The sequence below is a fragment of the Cavia porcellus genome, unplaced genomic scaffold, assembly GCF_034190915.1.
Source record: "Cavia porcellus strain 051 isolate PalLab524CR breed Dunkin Hartley unplaced genomic scaffold, mCavPor4.1 scaffold_38, whole genome shotgun sequence".
NCBI lineage: Eukaryota > Metazoa > Chordata > Mammalia > Rodentia > Caviidae > Cavia > Cavia porcellus.
In genome coordinates, this window is record NW_026947521.1 from 6,211,429 (window position 1) to 6,235,557 (window position 24,129).

The 24,129-nt window shown below is 36.2% G+C and overlaps 1 protein-coding gene across 10 annotated transcripts in view; it reads left to right on the plus strand.

Annotated features, from left to right (window-relative positions):
* The window catches only part of Scaper (S-phase cyclin A associated protein in the ER), a 394,758-nt gene that overhangs the window by 189,835 nt on the left and 180,794 nt on the right, over nucleotides 1-24,129 (plus strand). For all 10 annotated transcript variants that reach the window (XM_063243413.1, XM_063243412.1, XM_063243407.1 and 7 more), the window contains one exon: nucleotides 5,837-5,963. In XM_063243413.1, coding sequence (XP_063099483.1) covers nucleotides 5,837-5,963 — 127 coding nt within the window. The remainder of the gene's footprint in view (nucleotides 1-5,836; nucleotides 5,964-24,129) is intronic.

A 24,129-nucleotide genomic window follows, 5' to 3' on the forward strand; every position in this document is an offset into this window, starting at 1 on the left:
CAAGGCAGGTACTTATGCCACTGAGCTAAATCCCCAGCCCCTAAGTTACAATTTCTTGAGGCTAAGATTAACCAGTTGCCAGAAGGAAGAGAATATATATGAATGGACCATATCCCAGATAATTCTACAGTATCAGTGTAAGAAAAAGATCAGAGAGAATGGAGAAAATATATGCTAAAAAAGCAACCATTCACTAATTCTATCAATATTAGGTTATCCAACTGTTGTACATATAATATGGGATAATGTGAAGGCGATTATGCAGACTAGAATTCTGTTATTCCCTGTGACACTGCAAACTCGAATGTCTAGTCTGGAATCAAGAAGGTAGATACAGTATCACAGAGCAGATAAAATCCTTATAGAGGTGACTTTGAATTATATGAATTTACAAGGTATTTTTAAAGAAGTGTTGTATATACGTTTTTGCGTATATGTGTCTGTACACTGTTTTATAAATATATATCTGTATATGTGCACACACTGTCACCTGTTTCTATCTCTGCCCTTTGAAGAGCCCTGGAAACAATGGCCAGCTTGGAAGCAGTGAGCTTCCCTAGTGTTCACCCATTTGGGACTTAACCTGTCATTTCACACAGAAAAATAACAGGGGCTTCTTGGGGAAATCGCTTATGTCAGATTGGAATGTGCTGTCATGTGAGGTGACAAGGAAGCTCTCCAAGACTGCTAATGTAATGTTAGTGGGCTCAGGAACCAACATAAAGTCTCCTACTGGCCAAAAGTGGTACAATTAAAAATTAAGAAAGGATAGTAATTGCAATAAATTAAAGTCATGAATTCATAATATTTTTTAAAAATTGTCACCCTCAGAAGATAGGAAACCTTGTTTTGTTTTGCTCTCTGAAACAAACCCTCAAAGACAGGAAACCTTGTTTTGTTTTGCTTTTCAAACAGGGTCTCACTATATAGTTCATGATAGCTTTGAACTCACTGGGTACCCCAGATTGGCCTTGAACCCACTGAGATCCTCCTGCCTCATCATTTCAAGTGCTAGGATTACAAGCTTGTGCCACCATGCCTGTTTTTTGTTTTTTTTTTTTTTTTTTAACAGGATCTTGCTGTGTAGCTCAGGCTGGCCTTAAATTCATGATGCAACCTACGCTGGCCTCAAACTTGAAATGATTCTCCTGCCTTCCAAGTACTGGAATAAGCATGCTATTGGGATAATAGCCTTGTCCTTATTTTGAAAACTCGTAAAGAAAGGGAAACAATTATACATTTTTTTCTTCTCTTTTCTGTATGAATTTGGTAACTGAATAGTAGATGAATTTTCTCCATATAAATTATTGTAGCGCTGGTCACAGTGGCCCATACCTGTCACTATAGCTCTTCTAAAACGCAATGCAGGGAACTCAAGTTGGAAGCAGCCTGGAAACTTAGCACAACTCTGTCTCAAATTTAAAAAAAACTTGAAGGACTGAGAATGTAGCTCAGTAGTAAAGCACTGACCTGGAAAGTATGAACCCTTCCATTCAATCAAAATACTGAAAAATGAAATTATTCCAGCTCCTAAACGGAAACCTTTTTTCTTTCTCTCCAGTTGTCTGTACTCCTTTTAGAAAAATTCAGTGCTGAGACCATCAGGTGAGGCAGCAGTCTCATGCCGTTTCAGAGCCCAAGTAGGGAGGGAACAGTATGGTTTCCTGATGTGAAGGTTCAAGATCCTAAGCAGAAGGAAGGGACTGTCATTATGGGGAGGACCCTATGGCCTGCTGTGGAGTCAGAGCAGAGCAGACAGAGTCTCCATGGAAGGAGGAGTCTCAGCTTGGCAGAGGGTTCCAGAAACCTAGTAGAGGGCAAAGACCACATACGAGCCCAAATTGGCCAGCAGAGCCAGAACAGCATAGCACAGGCCGTGTGTTTTGAAGAATTGGTGAAATAAGCAAATATATTAAGGATAGTGAAAGGCAGGTTATTCACTGCTTGAGTGTAAGAGTTAAAAATACCATCAGGAGAACAGAAAAATTCTGATAGTGAATTGGACTTTGAGGTATCAATGTTAACATGTATTTCTAATATGTAAACATAGATGTATATGTCTCTGGGTTTGTAAAGTTGTTCATATGCAACTTTTCAATCAGGAGGGTCTAAGAGTAGGACTTCTGACACCACTGGGCACAGTTAGCACATGTGTCTAAGTGTAGGACTGTATGTTGTACTTTTCCACACAGAGGGAAGCCGGTAGCAAAAATAAAATAGGTGTGCTGTAGGGAGCAGTATACATTAATTTATTTTTCATCTTACACAGAACCATCAAAAGGTATTACTTGTTCCTTAAGCTTACATTTAGAAATGGTGTTGCAAACATATTGTTTTAAAAAAAAGAAACCAATAGTCCTAAATTTATTTTGTGTAACTGCCAAAGGAAAGAAGTTAATGTATATATGTCCTCCTAGCTATTACAGTAAGAATAATTATTAGTTTTTAGAGTAGACCCAGTCTCTGTTCTTATATTTTTACAAATCAACTTTGTAATCCTAGTGGATCCCTCCCTTCCAAACTTTTCTATGATAAAAGTTAATATTCCTTAGAGAGGTCCTTTAACATTTCATGTTTACCAGTGACAGCTTAGAATTATTGTTGGAATTTGTTTAAGTTCTGAGAAGAAAATGTCTGATCTTACAACATTCTCCACAAAGCCTGACACATTCTTCTCATGATCTAGACAAGTAGTCATGAAGCCTCCATTTTTCTTTTCATACTAGAAAAATTACCTGCCAAATAACAGTAACCAAATAACAATTTCTATGTTAAAAACTGTACTCTTTTGATATTGTATTGATGTTGCACTGTAGAGAAAATAGAGCTTTCAGTTCAATTTCTGTAGCACTCTATAATTTTTTATAGTATGAATCCAAATCTGATGTTTCTTGTCCTTGAGAAGGCCCATATTGTGGTAGTTATGTGGATGGAGGGAATGAGACAAAAGTTTATCTCATGTTACCAAAGCATCCCCTTGATTTGGCATTCTTCCTTGAAGGTGGGTTCATCTAAACCCCAGATTTGATTTACCTCAGGGGAAAATGTAAGCCTCTTTTATATTGTGAATTAAAATGTTCCTTGTGCTTGCCTAAGTACTACTGGTTTTCAGTTGAATGTGAGCATTCTTGGTAAGAATATAGCTAGATTCTGTTGCTGTGGCTGGTCATTTAGTTACGTAGTGTGCAGACTTTATTCAGCTGAAAGATGAAGTGGCTGCTTACCTATTGCACAATGAACTTCTTTGCCAGTATTTTTCTACATGATAAAGCCAATAGTTTTAATCAGATGGGACCTCAGCCCATATTTGATTAGAAGGAAAAAGAAGTATATTGTTATTATTTTTATTTTTTTCCCTTTTGTTAGATTGAGGACCTGTGCTAATGAGTAATGATAATAGTTAAAGCAGTTTATGGAAAATCTGCTTTAGTGCATGGTATTTGACTCTGACTTTCAAGACCTCCGAAAACAGATACCTGTCTATTCTGTGCCTTTCACCCTCAACCCTTTTAAGATGAAGAAACTGAGATACAGAGAAGTTAAAACTTCCCAGGGATTCATGTACATAGATATGTGCTAGAGCAGAACTTAAGCATAAGTACTTCTGGTTGTAGGGTTTGTAGTCTCACGTACCATACTTTATATGGACAATGTAAGGTGGAACTTGAGCTTATTAATACCTCTTTGAGCTGTGTTTGTTTTATTCTTCTGGTAGGAAATTTACTCATTTGTGAATGATGCTTAATTGACTTGACTAATATGGTCTGGTGACATAGCATGAGATTTAAAGATGAAAGGTTGAAGTGTTCAACCCCAGGAGTAGCTTCTGTCAACTGTGAGGCTTTGGGAAGGAAGTCACACTTTGCTGGGCTGTGGTTTCTTCATTTTTCAAATAGAGATAATATTAGTGGGAGATAAGTACATGAAAGTATCTTGTAACCTTGTTATGGATACTGTTAAGATTGAAAAAGAAATGTCTAGACTATTCGTTGCATATCTATTGAATGTACTTCTGTATAGGTCACATGTCAGGTGGTAAGGCTGAAGCAGTGGTCAGAAAGAAAAGAAGCCTCTTTCCTGAAGTTTATACTCTGTTTCCTCACTGTCTAAAATAGTTTCAAATAATTCTATTTAGTATAATTTAAAATTGATTTTCTCAGTCACACTAATCATATTTCAAGTGCTTGCTAGTCACTAACAGCTAGCAGCTACCATTTGAGACAGTGCAAGTAATGAACATTTCTGTGTAGTTTGAAAACTGCATGGAAGGAACACATGTTGAACAATATTTTAAATTTTAGATTTTAAATAGATAAGTAATTCACTGATAACAAGTGCTTTGAAGGATTAATCAAATAGTAATATTTGTTCTAAGAACAGAAGGGTTAATAGAAATTTTCTAGGTAATTGAGAAGCAGGAAGAAGAGGAATTAAAATCCAGAGAGACCTCTTGCACTGCAGAGCCTGTGTAGCAGGATTAACCCTGCTTAGGCGACAGGGCCTTCCTGGATTATGATAGGAAACGCAAAAGAGAGAAGGGGCAAAAATGTAGATTTTGTGATAGGAGGTGAGACTTTTCTTCTTTTTGTGGCTTTGATTATCTCTATGAAGTATAAGATCTGAGAACAGCAAGAGGGAAAAAAACAAGGATGGAGTTTTGCAGAGGGTGGGGATGTACAAAGCCCATCTTGGGAACCGAGAATATAAAAACCTGCTCTGATTCTTTTTTTAATGGATTTTTTATTTGTACATATTTTCAGTACATACAGTTTACAGTCATCTTGAGAGTACATGTGCATAATACAACTTAGCTTTTTTAATCCCCTTCCCTCCTACCACCCTCCTTCTTCATTTAATACTTTTTCCATTTCCATGCTTGTTGATATTATTAATCTTAGCTTATTTATGTTATATAATAGTTACACCCATTGATCCTGTACATGTTTATCTTTATTGTAATTATTTGTTTCCCCTCCCCCTCAACTATCATCCTTGATCTCTTGGACCCCTTTCCATTTGCAAGAGATCCATTTCCTGTTCACTTCTATCCATCCTTTATTATTCTCTTTGTTTGTACTTTGCCTTACTCAAATGAGAGATACCATACGGAATTCAAGGTTTTGTGTCTGGTTTATTTCACTAAATATTGTATTTTCTAGGTGTATCCCTTTTCCTGCAAATGTTTCAGATTGGTCCTTCTCTATAGCCTAGTAATACTCTATTATGTATAGATACCACATTTTCTTTATCCAATCATCTGTTGATGGGTTTACAGGCTACTTGCAAGGATTTAGCTATTATAAATTGTATTGGTATAAACAATGCATGTTTCACTATAATATAGTGTTTTAAAGTCTTTGGGAAGTATATCTAGAAGGAGAATAAGTGGGTCACAAGGAATGTCTCATTTTAGTTCTTTGAAAAATCTCCATGCTGATTTCCATAATTGTACTAGTTTACATTCCCACCAACAAAGTAGGGGGTTTCCTTTTTCACCCCTATAATGTCATCATCCTTTCCCCTTCTCCTTATCCCCAATTCTTCTCTAATTTAAGGCTCATGCAAAAACAGAGAGCATCAGTGTTTTAACTAGTCCTGCTGGTAGATAACACTATCTTCTAGTTCTGTATTGTGCCACGAAGAGTAGACGTGATTTTGAATACAAAGTGGGTCTGCCTGTGCATTGTCTGCTCTTCCTCTAATCAAGTGCTCCAAATAGCAGTTTCAGATACAATATTGAAAACATCTTGCGTTTCAGATGTTTAAGAAAAAGAATAATGAAGTATGTAGGATCAAATTCATTAATATCAATCTTTCCTGTCATTTTATATTCAAGGCTTCAGCGATTAGCCAAGGATCTTCTGAAACAACTGCAAGTACAAGACAGCGGCTCATTGTTAAACAGCAAGATTTCAGCTTTGGACCGAACCCTGGGTGAGATTGCTAGAATATTGGAAAAAGAGGTATGTAAAAGTTCCTGCTTTTTGGACCTTAATGTTGGACGTCTTTTTTCTCCTTGTTTAATGTTTATTTTTATTAGTGCATTTGCAGTATATAGCGATTACATTCATCATGGCGGGTTGTTGCATATACACAACACACCTTAATGCGCTCTTTTCTAAGTGGACAAAAGGTGTACTTTCCATATATGTCTCCTTCAGTGTATTCCAAAGCTGGTCAACAATTGATGATTATTTTTTATTTGTGTTTCTTTCAGTTGTTTTAATTGAAGTCCCTCTTCAAGTCATGGTTTTCTCAGTTGTCATGTTTTCACCCACACAAGTGAAATTATTTAATTAAGAATTATAATTATAAAGATACATAATTTTATGGCAGTATATATAAAACTTTGAGTTATTCAGCTCATCAGTTTCAACGAGTCCCATAAAATACCAATTTCCTATTTCCAAAAAAAAATTTAAATTTTCTTTAAAGTCTTTTAAGTGTGTCAACAACAATTTAAAATCATTAATGATTTTAAGGGTATTTATTATTTACAATAAAAAACATGAAATATGTAAAAAAGAGATAAAACTATAATAATATCAACTTTTAACATTTTATTGTATTTTCTTATAATCCCTTTATTTTTTAAATTATGTGGTTAATTTTGTCTTAGTTTTATAACATCTTTCAAAATTCTTTGTAACTAAATCAAAACATCAAAACTTAAATTATAATATTTAGGTGTTTTCTGTTTAAGGTACTAGCTATCTTTTATTAGCTACATTTGTTTAAAATTTATTATGGAAAATTGATACATGGAAAAGTATACAATAAAAATAGCACAAATACAGTGAACACCCTTGAACTCTCTGCCCAATTTAAGAGTTTAGCTGTTGCCAATACAGTGCTAGTTCCTATGTGACTTTTCTTCACCCTTTTTTGCCCTCCTCTGAGATAAACTCTTTACAGAATTAAAATTGTATCATTTCCTTATTTTAAAACAATGAATTTATTATTTTATCATACAAATATATTTAATATAATGTACTATTTAGTTTTGTTCATTTTTCACCTTCATGAAATATATCATAGACTTCCATGATTTTTTTCAGTCAGAATTATAGTAATTTTTTAAATTAACATTTGAAAAATACAGTTTTCTTTCATTTATTTTTCTCTGTTGTATTGTAAATACTTCATTGTGGTTTTTTTTTTGGTTTTGGTTTTGGTTTTTTTGGTCTTTTTCCTTTTTATCAGTACCAGGGACGGAACTCACAACTGCCTGCTTGCAAGGCAGGCGCTTATGCCGCTAAGCTAAATCCCCAGCCCCTTTCATTGTGTTTTTTAAAACTCAAGTATTTATTTATTTTGGTACCAGGGATGGAATTTACAATCCATCCCTTATACCACTGAGCTAAATCCCCTGCTCTTTGTTATGTTAATACTACAGTCAGACATCATAATCACCCAGTGGACTTGCTAGACTCAGGTCTCTGGGCCTGCCCTGAGGTTCTAGCTGAGTGGTCTCAGGTTGCTCCAGAGGTTCTGGTGCATCTTTGACACCCAGTGATGCTACCTCTGCTGTCAGTGCTCACAGTATCAACACTGCTGCTTAACTAGAGCATGCACTTCAGGGTGGATTGGCTTGGGGCCCAGGCAAGCTCTAACATAGTGCCCAGGTGCTGCCAATGTCTGACTCTGTAGTCCTCTGTAGGGACAGGAAGGAGCATTGTGGCAGAGCCAGGTTGAGTCTGTTCTCTCTGGGTGTCCCAGAATTCATAAACTATACTGTTAGGTAGTTACATACTAGATGGAATATTGTGAAGTTTGATGTGCCAAGGAAGAATCTCTAATATTTTTTCTGAATTGGTATATTGATTGTTTTTGCAAAATGTAAAAGGATAACCTTGGAATTAAAACGTAGTTGCTTTAAAATGCCAGAATATGCTTGTAATCTTAAGAATATTGTTTTAGATTGAATTATTCACAGAATTTTTAAAGAAAAGCAAACTCTATAAGAAAGGTATTCAGTACTAACATCTACATGTGGTTATTTTATTCACAAAGGGGCAATTTACTGGAATAGCACTGATTCCACTATAATTTTAGGGAGGAAAATGTAGTCTGGCTCCTGATCTAAATGTACTGTGTCAGGAATCTTCCTTTAAAGCTGTCCTCAGAGTATACTACTGGACCACCTAAGAATTTAAACTTTCCCGCAATAAGATACTTTTGCTACTTTTATAACTCAAATCCTTTTTACCTGGCCAACACACATTCACTCTGTAAAGACTTCTATCAAGTGTATTGACATGTCAGTGTAATTCAGCTGGTAGTATTTATGATTTCAGTCTGGTAATTGTAAATAGCCATTCCTTTTTGTTTGGCAAACTGCCTGGAGTAACAAAATCATTAGCCCCTAAGCCAAGTGCCCAGTGAGGGATTTGAAGGTAGCACAGCCATGACTAGGGCTGGAGGGGTGGGTCTTGTGCAGCTCTTATGAAGAATAGTGAAAGATGAATCTTGATGTCTCTTTCCTCTTAGTGTGGGCCAAAAACTGACACTATCTACTATTCATTTGACATATTTAACTGTGTTAGACCTCATGAGTTAAATTTGTGGTGCACAAAAACCCGCTTGTGTTAGAAGGGATCAGGAAAGGGGCAGCCTTGTGTCTCAGGTCACTTCTGACTTTTTGAGTGGTCTTTGCTCAGAAACAAAAAGGTTGTAAGCTCTCTTGCATGTGTTCCTGCTGTTTAAAATCTTTTCTGCTTAGAGAGATTGTGTTGATTCTTGTAGAGTTGCATCGCCTCTCCCAACGGAACATCTGAAAATGCTGCAGGAGAGGTAGATTTTTTAAAAAGCATTGACAAGAAAAAAAAAATTGCTCTACCACCAAAAAAGGGATTTAAAAAGTTGTGCTTCTAAGTGAACAAACACTCCAAGAATGTTTGCTCCACTCTGGCTTATGTATTGAAGCTTTGCAAGACAAAGGGGCAAAAGTAAAAAAACCTCACTTAAAGTCCAAGGGCTGCTGAGGTCTGAGTTCTAATTCATATTTTCTCTGCCTAAAGATAATGCCACAATGGCCTACTCCCTCACATAATTGTGAACATTCTCATCCACCCTCGTGGACTTGATGCAGTGTAGAAATTATAATCCAATCATGAAGTTGGTTTGAAGCCCAAAATCACATCACTTCCATTATTTCAAATTGTAAATTGAGATGAAGGCAGTACCAGATGAATTTTATATATGTTTCAATTTTAAATAATTTAGGAGCCAGAGATAAAGCTCAGTGGCACAGCACCTGCCCTAGCAAGTGCCAGGACCTGAGTTTGATTTCCAGTACCAAAAAAATTAATAATATATTTAATTTCAATTTTATATAGTTAGATTCAATTTGTTACTTAAGGAAATATATTATATTCCTGGTTTCCTATGAATCTTACCATAACTTGATGAACTCACTAAATGCTTTTACTTCATTTTTTAAAATGATGTTAGTCTTTTCTTCTGTTAATATGATAAACTATGTTTAATTTTCCAGTGTTAAACCAAATTTGAATATCTTGAATATATCTAGCTTTGATATGATAAATTATGCTTAGTACATATTACATGATTCTTTCTGCTAAAATTCTGTTTAGGAATTCTAACAAATTGAATCTAAATATGTAAAATTAAAATATATAAAATTCATGGTCACTATAATGAAATTGAAAATAAAAGAAAATGCCTGATAACAATATTTCTGCCCAAAATTGAAATTCTAACTAGTGAAGAAAAGAAGTTGTAAGTTTTTAGAGAAAATGAAATAGTCTTTATTAGCAGGTGACATGAATTGTACATAGGAGATTCAATATCATTTATAGCCACATCAATACTAACAACTTTAACAAGGTTGCAAGACACAAGGACAATACATAAAAGTTAATTATATTCATAACATCAAAATAGTGAATACTCACGTGTGAATCTGTCATGTTTATTGTTTGAAAAATTTGCCATAGGGCTCTTGTTCTGTTCTCTCTGAACTTATTTGCAGATTCAGTGAAACCTCACTCAAAGATTGAACATGTTGGTTATGGAAGTTGAAGTGCAGATTCTAAAATGAAAATATGAAATTTCAAAACGTTAATAGTGGCATACATACTGCCAGAAAAGAATGATATGGGTAGATTGGCCTACTAGGCAGCACCACTTGTTACAGAGCTAGAGCATGGGTGGATACTAGGCCTGGGGTACAGCCAGATAGGAGGGATAGCACAGTTGGATGACTGTGATTGGCAATAGCTAATGAATGCTTCACAGTAGCTAACAGAGAAAGTTTTGAATGTTCTCAGCACAAAGAAGAACAGCTATGCTAGGTACCCTGATTGTATGTTACACATTTTATACTGTCTTGAAACTCCCATTGGATCCCATAGATATATACAATTGCTTAAAAATAAAAGTATTTTTTAAAAAATCTACAGTAATTAGATGATGCATTACTCAAGAATAAGTACAGGAAAGTAAGAATGAAACATGACTGAATACACACATAGTTCTGTTCACCTGTATGTGGTTGCTTCACACACTTGTCTGTGCATCTATAGAAAACAAGGCACCATAAAGCACTCAAAAGTGTGCTCTGTTTAATGAGTGATACTGTAATGATTGAAAGTCCTTGCTTTTAAAACATGTAACCTGATCTCTACCTCACATAATAGACAGTTAATTCCAAATAGATAAAATTTTTATTAGATAGTATAGATTAATATGCTCTTGACCTTGGAGTTTTGTTCAGAAAAGAAAAAGTCACCAAAAATATTAATGATAAAGGAAAACGTTGATAAATTCGATTGCATTACAAATAGGAACTTTGCCAAGGATATAGCTCAATGGCACAAGCGCCTGCCTGGCACGTTCAAGTCCTGAACTCAATTTCTGGTACCAAAAACAAACCAAAAAAAAAAGGAACTTTTGGCCTGCAGAAGTCACCAGGAAGAGAGTCTAAAGATAACAGGATGGGACATTTTTATGAGTATAATCAATGAAAGAGTGACATTTAGAGTATTTAAGGAATTTCTAAGAATCAGGAAAAAAATACCACACACACAGTAGGGAAACGGTCCAGTGGATATGCTGCCCAAAAGAAGAAATTCAAATAACTAATAAACGAATGATAGACCACCTCTTTAATAATCAGGAAAATCCAAATTAAAAACTCAATGTGGTGAAATGATTCCTATATTAAAATGACAAAAGGCTGAAAATATCAAGTATCAGCAACCATGAACATTGTCAGTGCTTGCATGCTGTGATAATATTAAGTCAGTACTACCCCTTGTTCGTTGTGATGTGGAGCTGCTGCCCAGCTTGTCACTTATGGCTACTACACGTGCACCTTAAAGATACCAGTGCGCATGTGCACATGGAGACTACTCCGCCGAGCTCCTCAGTCGTTTGTAATCACCGACTATGGAAAACAGCCCAACGGCCAGTGGGTGAATAGACATTAGGGAATAGTCCTTCAATGCAAAGTTATCCCATCATAAAAATAAGTGAACTATAACTATGGGTGACATTACGAAGGTATTTTATAACTAGTGTTTAGTGAGAGAAATAAGTACCAAAAAATGTGTGTGTATTTTTTTACCTGAGTCCAGTGATAATAAAATTGAAGGAAGGACAAAAGTACCTGTGTCTTGGAATGAATGTATATACATACATACATACATACATGCATGCATATATACGTATACACATGCATATATGTCTATCTATATAAACGACAGAGAAATTTTGAAAAATTTTCCTCATGTAAGTTAGAGTGATTACTCAGAGAAGAGAGTAAGAGATATGGTGAGGAAATACCACATAAGTGCTTTCCTTTATTTATTTATTCATTTAGAGGTCAAGTTTCACTTTAAAACTCTTGGGCTCAAATGATCTTCCTGCCCCATCCTTCTAATGCTAGGACTATTGGACTACCCAGGTGGCTTCTAGAGTGTTTTTTGTCTTCTTTTTCATGGCCAGGTAGGGCTTATATAATTTTCCAATTATAAATATCATTTACATTGTACATAGATTTCTTCTGATGTTTCTGACTTTTCTGCATGTTCATAATTCAGCATAAAACTACTTTTGAAAATTCAAGATAAAATGCTCCAAACAGGAGACTCATTGCAAAATACTTGTTTCATATTTATGAGCTTTTGCAACATTCCTCTCTATAGAAAGACATTTTCCTCATTCTCACCATTGCACTGAACTTGGAACATGTGCACTTGATTTGTATCTGCAGTGGCTTTTCTCATCACTCTGATGATGAGCATCACATTAAAGTTTAGATAGTAACAGCGTTGAGAAGCTGCCTGCAGTCTATCAGTCACATGAGACATTTGTATGCTGTTACTATAAGTAAACAGTTTAAGTAAATGGATTGGACATGGAGTTTGTCCAGTTGCCTTTCTTGACGTTAGAAGACTCAGCCAGATTCAAATAGGGACTCAGCTGCGAATCTCTTGAAGCTGAATAAGCAAACCACATAGCTGGCAGCATCTACAGTTTGAACTGAACTGAGAAAACTCAAACCATAGTTTATTTTGTAATACTTATAGCAAACTTTGCCTTGCTTTCAGGTTTTTATAATTCACCTTGTAAAATTCCCAAACACATACCTCTTAGAACAGTAGAAACTCCACCTTTTTTCCCTCTTTTTGCCAATTTTTTGGCTACTTAGCACACGCCTAGATTGATAGAAGACGAATCACTAAACCTTGAAAGGTTTTTGACTTAATTATATTCAGAAATATGTGGTTAGGTCGGCTGGGCCTTGCCTGCCCTCTACATTCCATAATTCTAGTTGCCTTCACTTCTCTGATATTTAGCTGTGAGGAGCTGCAGAGTATTCAGTACCAGGAATCTTTTTTAGATCCCCTAACTGTTCTCAGGTTACACAGTTGTTTCTTCCTAACTGATAAATAATTTTATGAAATACAGCTTGTATGACATCTCTATCTTGTCAGTGGTGAAAAGTATATAGCCCAAATTAAGTTGAAGATATTTCCCAATTTTCTTCAGCTAGTTTGAGTTAGAATACTTGTATAAGAAAAAATGTGTACTTTAAAAAGAAACAGTAAAAAGAAAGAAAGTGTTTACAGAGGACAATTGATTGGAAAAGAACACCAGGAACTTTCTAAGGTGAGGAAAGTGTTGTGCCTTTGGTTTTAGATGATGGTTACATAAACTTGTACAACTCTCAAAATTCACCAAACCCTAAATCTGTGTACTTTATGTCAGTTGTACTCCAGTTTTAAAAATGCAATTAGTAAGTAATGATTTCAAAATACAAATAAGAGGATGCTTATCTTAGTAAAAACACATTGTTTTAGTTCTCTCATCTGGAATCACTTATTGCAGCTTCCTTGTGAAAAGTTTGTTTGTTTATAAACAGGGTCTCATTATATGGTCCATGTTGGACTTGAACTTTCAATCCTCATGCCTCACTGTTATAGTCAGGGTTGGCAAGGGAGTAGATTTAATACACGACACACAATTTAAAGGATTATTTTATAGTGTTCTCTCAAAAAGTCAGATGTAGAGTAGTGCAAGAAATCTGTCTGTGTACAAGAGACCTAAAGAATCCAGCTGAGGCATGGATCCCAAGGCATGTCCTGCACAAGGCCCGCTGAAGACCTAGAGCCCATGGCAGTATCCTACAGGAGTATAGCTGGAGGCCTAGAGCCCACAACAATGTCTTGTGCAAGTCTGCATCAAATATCTGCAGAGGGAAGGCCCGAAGGTCAGTGGTTAGAAAGCCTGCGCTACCAGGTTTAAAGATCTCTGCCTAGGAGGCTGTGGGATCTGCACTGAAGCCAGCAAGTGATATTCACAGTAAAGACCAGAGCTCCCCTGAAGAGAATAGCAGCCATCCTCAGCTACACTGAGGACCTGAGCTCCTTCAATGATGAGGACAACTGAGTTCATATCAGGAAAACCAGCACAAAAGCTTCTCCAAACCAGGCCAACTCAACTTAACTGGGCATTCCAAATTGACCATCAGTCAGCCCACCACACTTAGCCTCTTTATGAAAAGTACTGTATTAAAAACAAATATACTCATTATAAAAACTTAAGGATAAATATCGACAGTGCTACTTTATAAGGACATTTTCCACACAATTTTTTATTTTCTAATATTTAAATTGACTCTATGGACAGTTTTCAAACCTATTTTTAAACCTTTTGCCTTTTGTAATATTTCTATAAGCCACACTTGCATAAAACAATAAAGACGACCACCACAGTGACTATCATCTGAGAAATAGAACATTGCCAGCAACCAAAAACCCTCTTAGCTATGCATTTACCCCCTTTGTGTGAATCATGGCCCTTTCTCTTAGTTTTACGAAACTATTAATTTACGTTTTGGAGGTCATTTCCTTGTATTTATAGTTTTATCACCCCAGGGTCCATTTCTGAATACTAAATGTTAATTTAAATATGTTTCCTTTTGGATTGTATATAAATGGAATCCTACTTTCTATTTTATAGTATTTTATCAAAATTATGTTTTTTGAGAATTTGTGTTATTGTATACATTTTTCTGTTACTATATATTGGGCTGTTGTATGCATTTACCACAGTGGTATTTATCTGTTCCTCTAGTGTTACACATTTGGATTGGTTTTTTTTCCCATTTTTTTTATTCATGCATATTGGTTGTACAGAATAATGACTTTCATTTTGGCAGATGCCTACATGTACATAATATAGTTTGATCATTTTTGTCACCTTTCTATTCCTAACCCTCCCTCGCCCCATTTCCATATTTTGAGGTGTTTCAATACAACTAATAAATTTTGACCATGTCCATCCTTATTACATCTCTTAAACTCTCCCAATTCCTCTTATTCCTTTCTTTATTTTTTATTACTCATCTCCATTCAATTTTCTTGTCATCTCTTTAGACTTCACGTATTAGGGTAACATGTGATATTTGTCTCTCTGAGTCTGGATTGTTTTGCTCAATCTTATGATCTCCAGATGTATGCACTTTCTTGAAAATACAAACATTTGCTTTGCTTTGTGGCTAAATAATACCCCATTGTGTCTATATACCATATTTTTTACTCATTCTTTGGCTGATGGGCATCCAGGTTCTATACCTTGGATATTGTGAATTGTGCTATAATAATTAAGGGAGTGAAGGTATTCTTTTTTAAAAGTTTTATTTGAAGAAAGACTAAACAGAACAGAAAATGGGTAGAAAATAATACATACTTCCAAAGAAAAAATAAACACTAACAAATCACTAGTTGATGATTACATATTGTCCTCTTACAAATAGTTGTTCAAGATACAAAAGTGAAACATACAAATTGAGGATTCAAACAGCTAGACTGCAAACAGTTCTGTTCAACTAGCCAACAAAAACTTAGTAATATGGTTATCAATCCTATACACTTAAACATACATGCAGTTATTCATATCTTCATTTATGTTGAGATTAAACAAACCAAAGCAGGCTGAAATCACTCTCAACAAAGAATAATAGTATTTCTGGCTTTCACATCATGACACTCCAGGATCAGCACTGGGTACTGTAGTGTCTCTTTTTCTTCAAGTATTTGTTCATTTCATCATATGTTATAAGATCAGTTCTTGTAAACTGTTTATAGGTTCTACGCACGTGTAGTCTTAACATGTATTTCTATCCTTTCTATATTAGACGGAGAAACAAAATAAAGCAAGACAAAACAAAACATATTCCTATAAACACATGAAACAAAAAAGACATATAAATCCACTGTTCAAGGAGTTCTACCGTGGTTACTGTGTTGTCTCTTGTTATCTTCAATAGAATTGTCTATATCATCAGAAATAGTATAATTGAATATAGCAGTACATTACAATATTAAAAAAAACAAAACTTTGTAGATAGTGTAAAACTTCAAAAGCAGGTATCAAACCAGAATGGGTATCGTAGTGAATCTTGTCATCTTCAGTGGAGTTGCCTATACTCTCAGACTTGATACTATCAGTCATAACAATTTTGAATAAAATCTGTCAATACCAAATAGCAATCAAACCTACCAGATTTAACTAAGATCAGTCATGATAAAAGAGTATAAGTTATACAGGGCTCCAGATTAAGTTAATAGGAAATTAAAGATGATTACAATACTATATCGTGTTATTTTGGGGATAGCTGTCTGTGCCCTCAGATCTAGTGTAAGCAGAGAGACTGGGACAGAGTAAAACCTATCTAAGCAGAGCTGTGCAAGTAATGTGGGTTTTAAATCCTGATACACTATTAACAATATGCTCTGCTATCTTTTTGTAAGGCCATTCCTCCCCTTTCACTCCGCGAGGGTACACTGTATATTTTTGGGTCTGACCAACACCCTCAAGTTTTAGATTGGGGGGGGGGCAAACCTGCTTTTTACCTAAGTGGTTCTGAACTTTCTCCCTCCTGGACTTGATCTCTAGTTGTATTCCTTTTCCTATTAAAGCCTGTCTTTCCAACCTATTTGTAGGTGCTGGTTGAGTTATCCCTATTGCTCTCTGGTTCCCTGTCACATAGAACATTGGTTTCTCATATTTGATTTTCAGTCCATAAACCCTTTTTCAGGTTAATTACATTTCCTATAAAGAGCATCTTGGTGGACCATACCTCCTGATCTGCTCTGCCTGTGTTTATTTTTTTTCTTTCTTTTTTTTAATGTATCAAGGCCATGTGTATCAGAGATTATAGCCAATCTTCTCTGCCTCATTTCTGTTGTGCTCTTTTTCTGGCATTAGTTGTCTGCTTTTCTTCTTCATTCCATTTCTGCTCCATGCATTGAGGCCTTTCTGCCACTGTTCCTGGAATCCTGGTACTTCCTCCACCCCCCTCTCTCTCTCCTTCAGTATTCTCTATAGAGTTGGATTGGTGGTTGCGAATTCCCCCAATTCCTCTTTGTCTTGGAAGGATCTTGTTTCTCCAGTAATTTCTAGAGACAGTTTTTCAGGGTACATCAATCTGGGCTGGAGGTTATTTTCTTTCAGGGCTTGGAATACTTTGCTCCAAGCTCTTCTTGATTTGATGGTCTGTGTCAAGAAGTCTGCCATGATTTTGATGGGTTTTCCTTTATAGATGATATGTTTCTTTTCTCTGATGGCTTTTAATATTCTGTTCTTATATTGAATTTCTGAGATCTTGATTGTTATATGCCTGGGTGTAGCTCTGTTTTGGTAATAGGTGGCTGGAGTTCTATATGTCTCATACATCTGAATATCGTTTCCTTTTCCTATGCTTGGGAAGTTTTCCTTAATTATTTCTGTGAATAACCTTTGTAGTTCCTTTGTTCGTACCCCTACTCTTTAATTCACATTCTTTATTCTTAAGTTATAGATCCTCTTGTTGTCTTCTAGCCTTTGTATTGTTTACTACTTGTTTCCTTGTTATTTTTAAGAAATTTTCCCTTTCATGATCACATATTGCAAACTTGTCTTCCAGTTTGGATAATCTATCCTTAGTTTCTTTCAAGCAGTTTTGCCAGCTTTCAATGGAGTTTTTTTATTTCCTGGTAAACTCTTTGAACCTGCTTCATGTATTCTATGTTTTCTTTATATTCTTCATCTAACATTTCTCTGCTTTTTTTGTGCTCCTCCATTCTTCCATCTGTGTCTTCTTGAGAGGTGCTTAGCATTTTTTTTATTAATCTGTCGGTGTCGCTCCCGGCCGGCAGGAAGAACACACGACAAGATCTGGCAGTGGCTAGGTTCTCTTTATTTTCCTTCTCCGTACAGTCTGCCCCGGGATTCTTCCCGGCCGAAGCCTCAACCGGTCCGCTCCCCGCGGCTCCTTTCGTGCTTCTTCTCTACAGTCTGTCCCGAAGCCTCTACCGGTCCGCTCTCCGCGGCTCCTTCCGTGCTTCTTCTCTCGTGGTGGGAGAGGCACTCACTTTTATAGGGTTACAGTGGCCAATCAGTTCAAAGCGCGCGATGCGGGCTGATTGGCTAACATCAGTTGTTGCTAGGCAGACTATCTTACAGGGCGGGTTGTTTACCAAGCAGGAAGCAGGAGATAAGCGCCATCTTAGTACACTCGATGGGAGGGGTAATCTAGCTCAGGCTTTGCTCTTTCTTACAGGCCTCACGTCCGCCAGGTAAGGCGACCAGGCTCGGCCGCGGCTCCCAACATTAATCTACTTATATTTTGCTTTACTTGGTTAAATATTTCACTTTTGAACTTGTCTATGAGGTCCCGAAGATATCTCTTTATGTGCACTGATGCTTTGTCTGATATTGTATGTTTGCTACCCTCAGTCTCTTTTGTATTTACCTCTCCTGGATCAATGTTCTCAGGGCTGGGCGCTGGCAACTTTTTCTTGTTTACTCCTTTTTCCATGTTTTTTGTTTCTTCCATACAGGCATATAGAGGAGGTCCCACTCCCTTTCCTTGTTAGTTATGGTTTTTCTGAAGCACGCTGGCTAGGTATTCCTGCCCACTACAGTGTGCTGTTGAGATGCAAACAGGGGCAGCATATGCTGTCCCCTCTCTTCCTGGTCAGTCAACCTGCTGAGGCCTTCACTACGTTAGTGTACATCGAGCTTAGATAATTGGTTTGGGGCAACTTATTTGGTCTCAGCCAGGGGCGTGACCCAGTCTGTCTGTATTCCACCAGTCTGGTCTGCGAAGGGAACAACTGACTGAAGTCACTGCTATTCCTTGTGCTTGCCAGTCCTGCCTGATTCTAAAATGTTATTCAGTTGGTGCCCTTTTCCTGTAGAAGGGTTTCATTCTGGGCACTCACTGCAGGTGCCTTGCTGGCTCTGTTCTGTTTGGCTTTCTGACCTTGGACTTCAGTGTGACTGCGGTTTCCGAAAGTTGAAGCGGTGGGAATTCCGGCACACAAGGGCACAGAATCTTAGCTGCCTCAGTAATAGCCCCAGGACTGCATGTTTGACTTGTTCATTTTGCTTTAGTTTCTTCCTGGGTTGAGAACGTCCATCTCCCTCTGTCCAGGACTCCCCACAATGTTTTATTTTGGCGTTTGAGTTGTCTGTCTGAGGGAGCCTCTGTATTCTGCTCTTATCTGTCCACCATCTTTACCAGAAGCCCGAAGGTATTCTTATAGTGTGCCCTTTTGATTCCTTTGGGCATATTCAAAGAAATGTTACAGCTGGGTCAAATGGTAGCTCTATTATTTATTTTTTGAGGAATCTCCTTATTTCTGTAGTGGCTATACTAATTCACATTGCCTTCAGCAGTGTGCAAGTGTTCCTTTTTCCCCACCAAATCCCCACCAGCATTTCCTGCTGGCAGAGATGAGATGGTATCTCAAGATACAGTAGTTTTGATTTGTGTTTCCCTAATAGCTAAAGATCTTGGACAGTCTTCATACTGTCCAAATGGTCACATACTTGTTACTTCTGCTGGGAAGTACCTGATTAATTCATTTGCCTATTTAATTGACTAGGTTATATATTTGGTGATGTATCTTGATTTCTTTATATAGTTTACATATTAGTCCTCAGTAGGAAGAATAGTTGGCAGAGGTTTTCTCCCATTCTGTAGGTTGTCACTTCATTCTGTTACTTGTTACCCTTGCTATTAAGAGACTATAATTTGCTGTAGTATCATTTATTAATTCTTGCTATTATTTCCTATGCTATTTGAGTCCTATTTAAAAATTCTTTGCTTGTACATATGACTTCAAGCATTTCCCGGTTTTCTTTTAGTAATTTCAAAGCTTTAGGCTTTATATCTAAGTTTTTGTCCATCTTAATATATTTATATGTAGAATGAGAGATATGGATCTAGCTTCAATCTTCTACACATGGATGTCATATTTTCCTGGCACCATTTATCAAAAGGACTGTAGTCTCTGATAATATATATTTACCTATTTTATACATAATTAAATGGCTGTAGTTGTATGGGCTTGATTTTGTGTTATTTTGTCCCATAGCCCTGTATGTCTATTCTTGTGCCAGTATGTACTATTTTTTATATTACTGTTTGCTGGCATAACTTGAAATCCAGTATTGTGATATTTCTATCCCTGCTCTTGTTGTGTAGAATCACTTTGGCTATTTTGGGTCTTTTGTGCTTCCAACCAAATGCCTCTGAAAGTTTCTGTTCATTTCAGTTACTCATATTTTGATTGGGTCTTTTATTTGGGGGATCTAAATTTTTTAATTTTTTACGTATTCTAGATATTAGTGCTCTGAGGAATACCTGGCAGAAATTTTTTTTTCACCCTATAGGTTGTCTCTTCACTCTGCTGAGGTTTTTTAATTTGACATGATCCCGTTTGTTGATTCTTAATACTGTAGGTTCTGGTCAGAAATTCCTTGCCTATGTCCATGTCTTCAAGAGTTTTATCATTTTTTAAGTCTTCCAGCTGATTGTGTTTGTGTTAAACATTTAGATCTTTAATCCATTTTTATTTAGTTTAGTATATGGGTGTAATCTTCTGCACATGGATATCCAATATTTCCAGCACAATTTATTAACAGTTCCTGACAGTGCTGTATTTCATGTCTTACTGCCAGGTGGCTTTAACCACCAGTGGTACATACATTACTGTCCCATTATTATTTGTATTAGTAAAAATACTCATAAAAGTGATTAGATGCATTGGTACCACCAGTGATACAAGTGTACAAGTGGTACAAGCCATGTGATGGGATAGTCATGCATCTATCAGTAGTGGCTCAACCTTGCAGGAACATGTTTAAAAGACTATCTTTTTCTCCAGTGTTCTTTTTTGGGCCCTTTATCAAAGGTCAAATAGCTGCATGTATGTATGTTGAACTATCCTTGCATCTTGGGAATGAAGCCAATGATCATGATGTATAATCTTTTTAATGATTTAGTTGCATTGTGTTTGCTAGTATGTTGTTGAGAAGTTTTGAATCTATGTTCACTAAAGAGATTGGTCTATAGTTTACTTTTTTCTGTTAATGTTCTTACCTGGTTTTGGTACCAGGGTAATGCTGGCTTCCAAGAATGAGTTTGATGTATCCCTTCCCTTCCAAATTCATTGAATAGTTACAGAGATATTAGGATGAGATCTTTCCTGAAGATCTCTTTCTTGGAAAATTCAGTATTAAAGTCTTGGCTGGCTAGCTGGCGCTCTCTCTTTCTCTCTCTCTCTCTCTGTCTCTCTCTCTCTCTCTCTCTCTCTCTCTCTTTCTTCCTGAGACAGAGTCTCACTATGCAGCAGTTCAGGCTGGTCTTGAACTCACTTTGTAGTCCTGGCTGACCTCGGTCTTACAGCGATCCTCCTGCCTCAGTCTCTCAAGTGCTTGGAATTACAGGCATGAGCCAACACACCTGGCCCTGAGTTTTTCTTGATTTATGACTTCTTCAACTTTATTACTATTTATTGGACAGTTTTTTTATTGGAATACATGTTTTTAAAGTAGTTGCTTGTAATCCTCTAAATTTTGGGAGTTTTCATTGTGATATTTCATTTCTCATTTCATTTTTTTATTCTTTCATAGAAACAACTCATCAATTCACTTAATTCTTTGTATTTTTTGCCCCAATTTTATTGATTTCTTCTGTGATTTCTATTTTTTTTCTTGTAGTAGTTTTGGATTTGGATTGTCTTTGTATTTTGTATGATCTTGAGGTGCATCAATATGTTATTTATTTGGGATGATTCTGTTTTTCTGATGTAGGTATTCAGAGATACAAACGTCCAAATTAGGCCTTCTTTCATTGAGTCCTATATATTCTGGTGTGTTGAATTAGCATTATAATTTGATTGTAGGAAGTATTTGGTTTCTTTGATTTCTTCTGTTCCCCAATGATTACTCAAGTGTATCTCTTATGTTTTGTGTTCGGATGGACCCTCCCAAGCCTCAAATAATCATGGAGGTGGCTGAATCTAGCATTTGTGATTAGTTCATTGTCTAGCACTGGGATTTATGGTGTGCATGCTGTACCCACCACCTAGAGACAGGAAGCTAGCACACATTATAAAGGAGGAAAAGAGGCATGCTTTTCTTCTTCTGCTCTTTCTCGCTTGCTGTTTGTGGCCACCATAAATAGTTGCCTCTTCAGCCACACCATCCTACCTTGGAGCCAGCTGAGTATGGATTGAAACCTACAAAAACCCGGAAGCTAACCAAACCTTTCCTTGCTTCATTTTGGATGTGAGGTATTTTGTCTCAACAGTTAGAGAAAAGTAACCAAGAGAGTATCTTTATGTGTTCACATAATTTCTGTAGTTTCTCTTGCCACTGATCTCTAATTTGATCTGATAATATGCTTGGAATTACTTTTTATTATTTTGTATATTAAAAAGCAGGCTTTATGACCTAGTGTGTTGTCTGTTTTGGAGAAAGTTCTGTGTTCTGCTGAAAACAATATGTATTTGGATTGAATACTCTATAGATATTTACTAAGTCCATTTGTTCTAAGGTGTGGTTCAATGCTTTCATTTTTTTAAATTTTTTGTCTGATTATTCTATTTGTGAAAGTGGGTAGGGAGGCCCCACCATTATTTTATGTTTATGTGATGTTTTATGTCCAATACTATTTGTTTTATGAAGTTGAACATGCCGCTATTCAATACATATATATTTATAATTGTTATTCTTTCCTGTTGAATTATTCCATATATCAGTATGCAGTTCACTTCTTTGTCTTTCCTAATTCTTCCTAGTTCTTCTTTCAAATTTACTTTGTTCAAAAATAGAATAATCACTATTACTTTTTTGGGAGCTTCTTTTGAATGAAGAAATTTTTCTATCCTTTGATTTTTAATTTGTGATCTTATTTAAATATTAAGTATATTTCTTATATGCAGCATACCATTGGGTTTGGGGGTTGATTCATTATGCTAGTATCTATGTCTTGATTGTGGACTTGAGACCATTTGTATTAAGAGATATTACTAAAAGGTATTGGCTGATTTCTATGTGTTATGTTTCTGTTACTGATTCCTTTGTTTTTATTAACTGTTCACCCTCCTTGTTGTGTTCATTACAGTAGGTCGTTGGGTATTAATAACATCATTTTCTCTTTCTAAAATATCTTTGACTATTTTTATAGTGCTTATTTGATGGTCATGAATTTCTTTCTTTTTTATTATTTTAAAGAGGATAATACCAAGTAAAATAAAACCAAGTAAAGCATATCAAAACAAAACAGTGAAGGTGGCATAGGACTTCAAAACAAGATAATAAAAAATCAACAAAAACTATCATAATGCCTCTTGTTATCTTCCAAATAGCTGCCCATACCATCAGATATCATAAAATTAAACAAAACAGAACAGAATAACACCAATCAAAACAAAACAACAAAAGCAATGTAGGACTTCAAAACAAGATAACAGGAAATCAACAATGGCTACCATAATGTATTTTGCTATCTTTGAAATAGCTGCCCTTGCCATCACATATAATACAATCAAACAAAACAAAGCAAAATAAATCCAAACCAGACAGTGAAAACAATGCAGGACTTTAAAAATAAGGTTATAGGAAATTAACAATGGCTATGACCTTCAGAAAGAAATCCCCCATAGTTGCTATATTGCATATTGATATCCTCTAAAAAGATGCTGAGACTTTGGGCCTCCAAAGTCATCAAACAATCATTAAGGTGTTTTTTTTTTTTTAAACCTCAATGGCTATCATCTATGTTTCTCTGAATAAACCAGTTGCTTGCCACATGCTGGCTGGCTCACAGGAAAGGGTAAGCTACTTCTTGGTTCTCTTCCTGACCTACATGCTCACAGGAAGGGGTTGGCCCAGCCCACAATTGTTGCTGGCTCACAGGAAGAAGTTAACTTCTTGGCTCTCCTGGCCTGCCTGACTCTGGCACACAGTGGTCATGAATTTCTTAACATGTTCATGGAAGGTCCTAAATTTTTAGTCAATTCTCTGTTTTTACAGATATAGTTTTATAGGATATATTAATCTGAGTTGAAAGTTATTTGTTTTAGGGCTCCAAGAGCATTCCTTCATGATTTCCTGGTTTTTAAGTTTTGTGTTGAGAAATCTGCAGTGATTCCAGTAGGCTTACTTTCATAGTCTGACCTTCATGATGTTGTTTCCTAACAGCTTTTAAAATTCTGTCATTGTGTTGGATTTATGAGATTTTGACTGTGATGTGTCATAGAGTTATTTTATAATCATGGTTCTTTGGAGGTTCTGTATGTCTTACTTACTTGTATTGTGTGT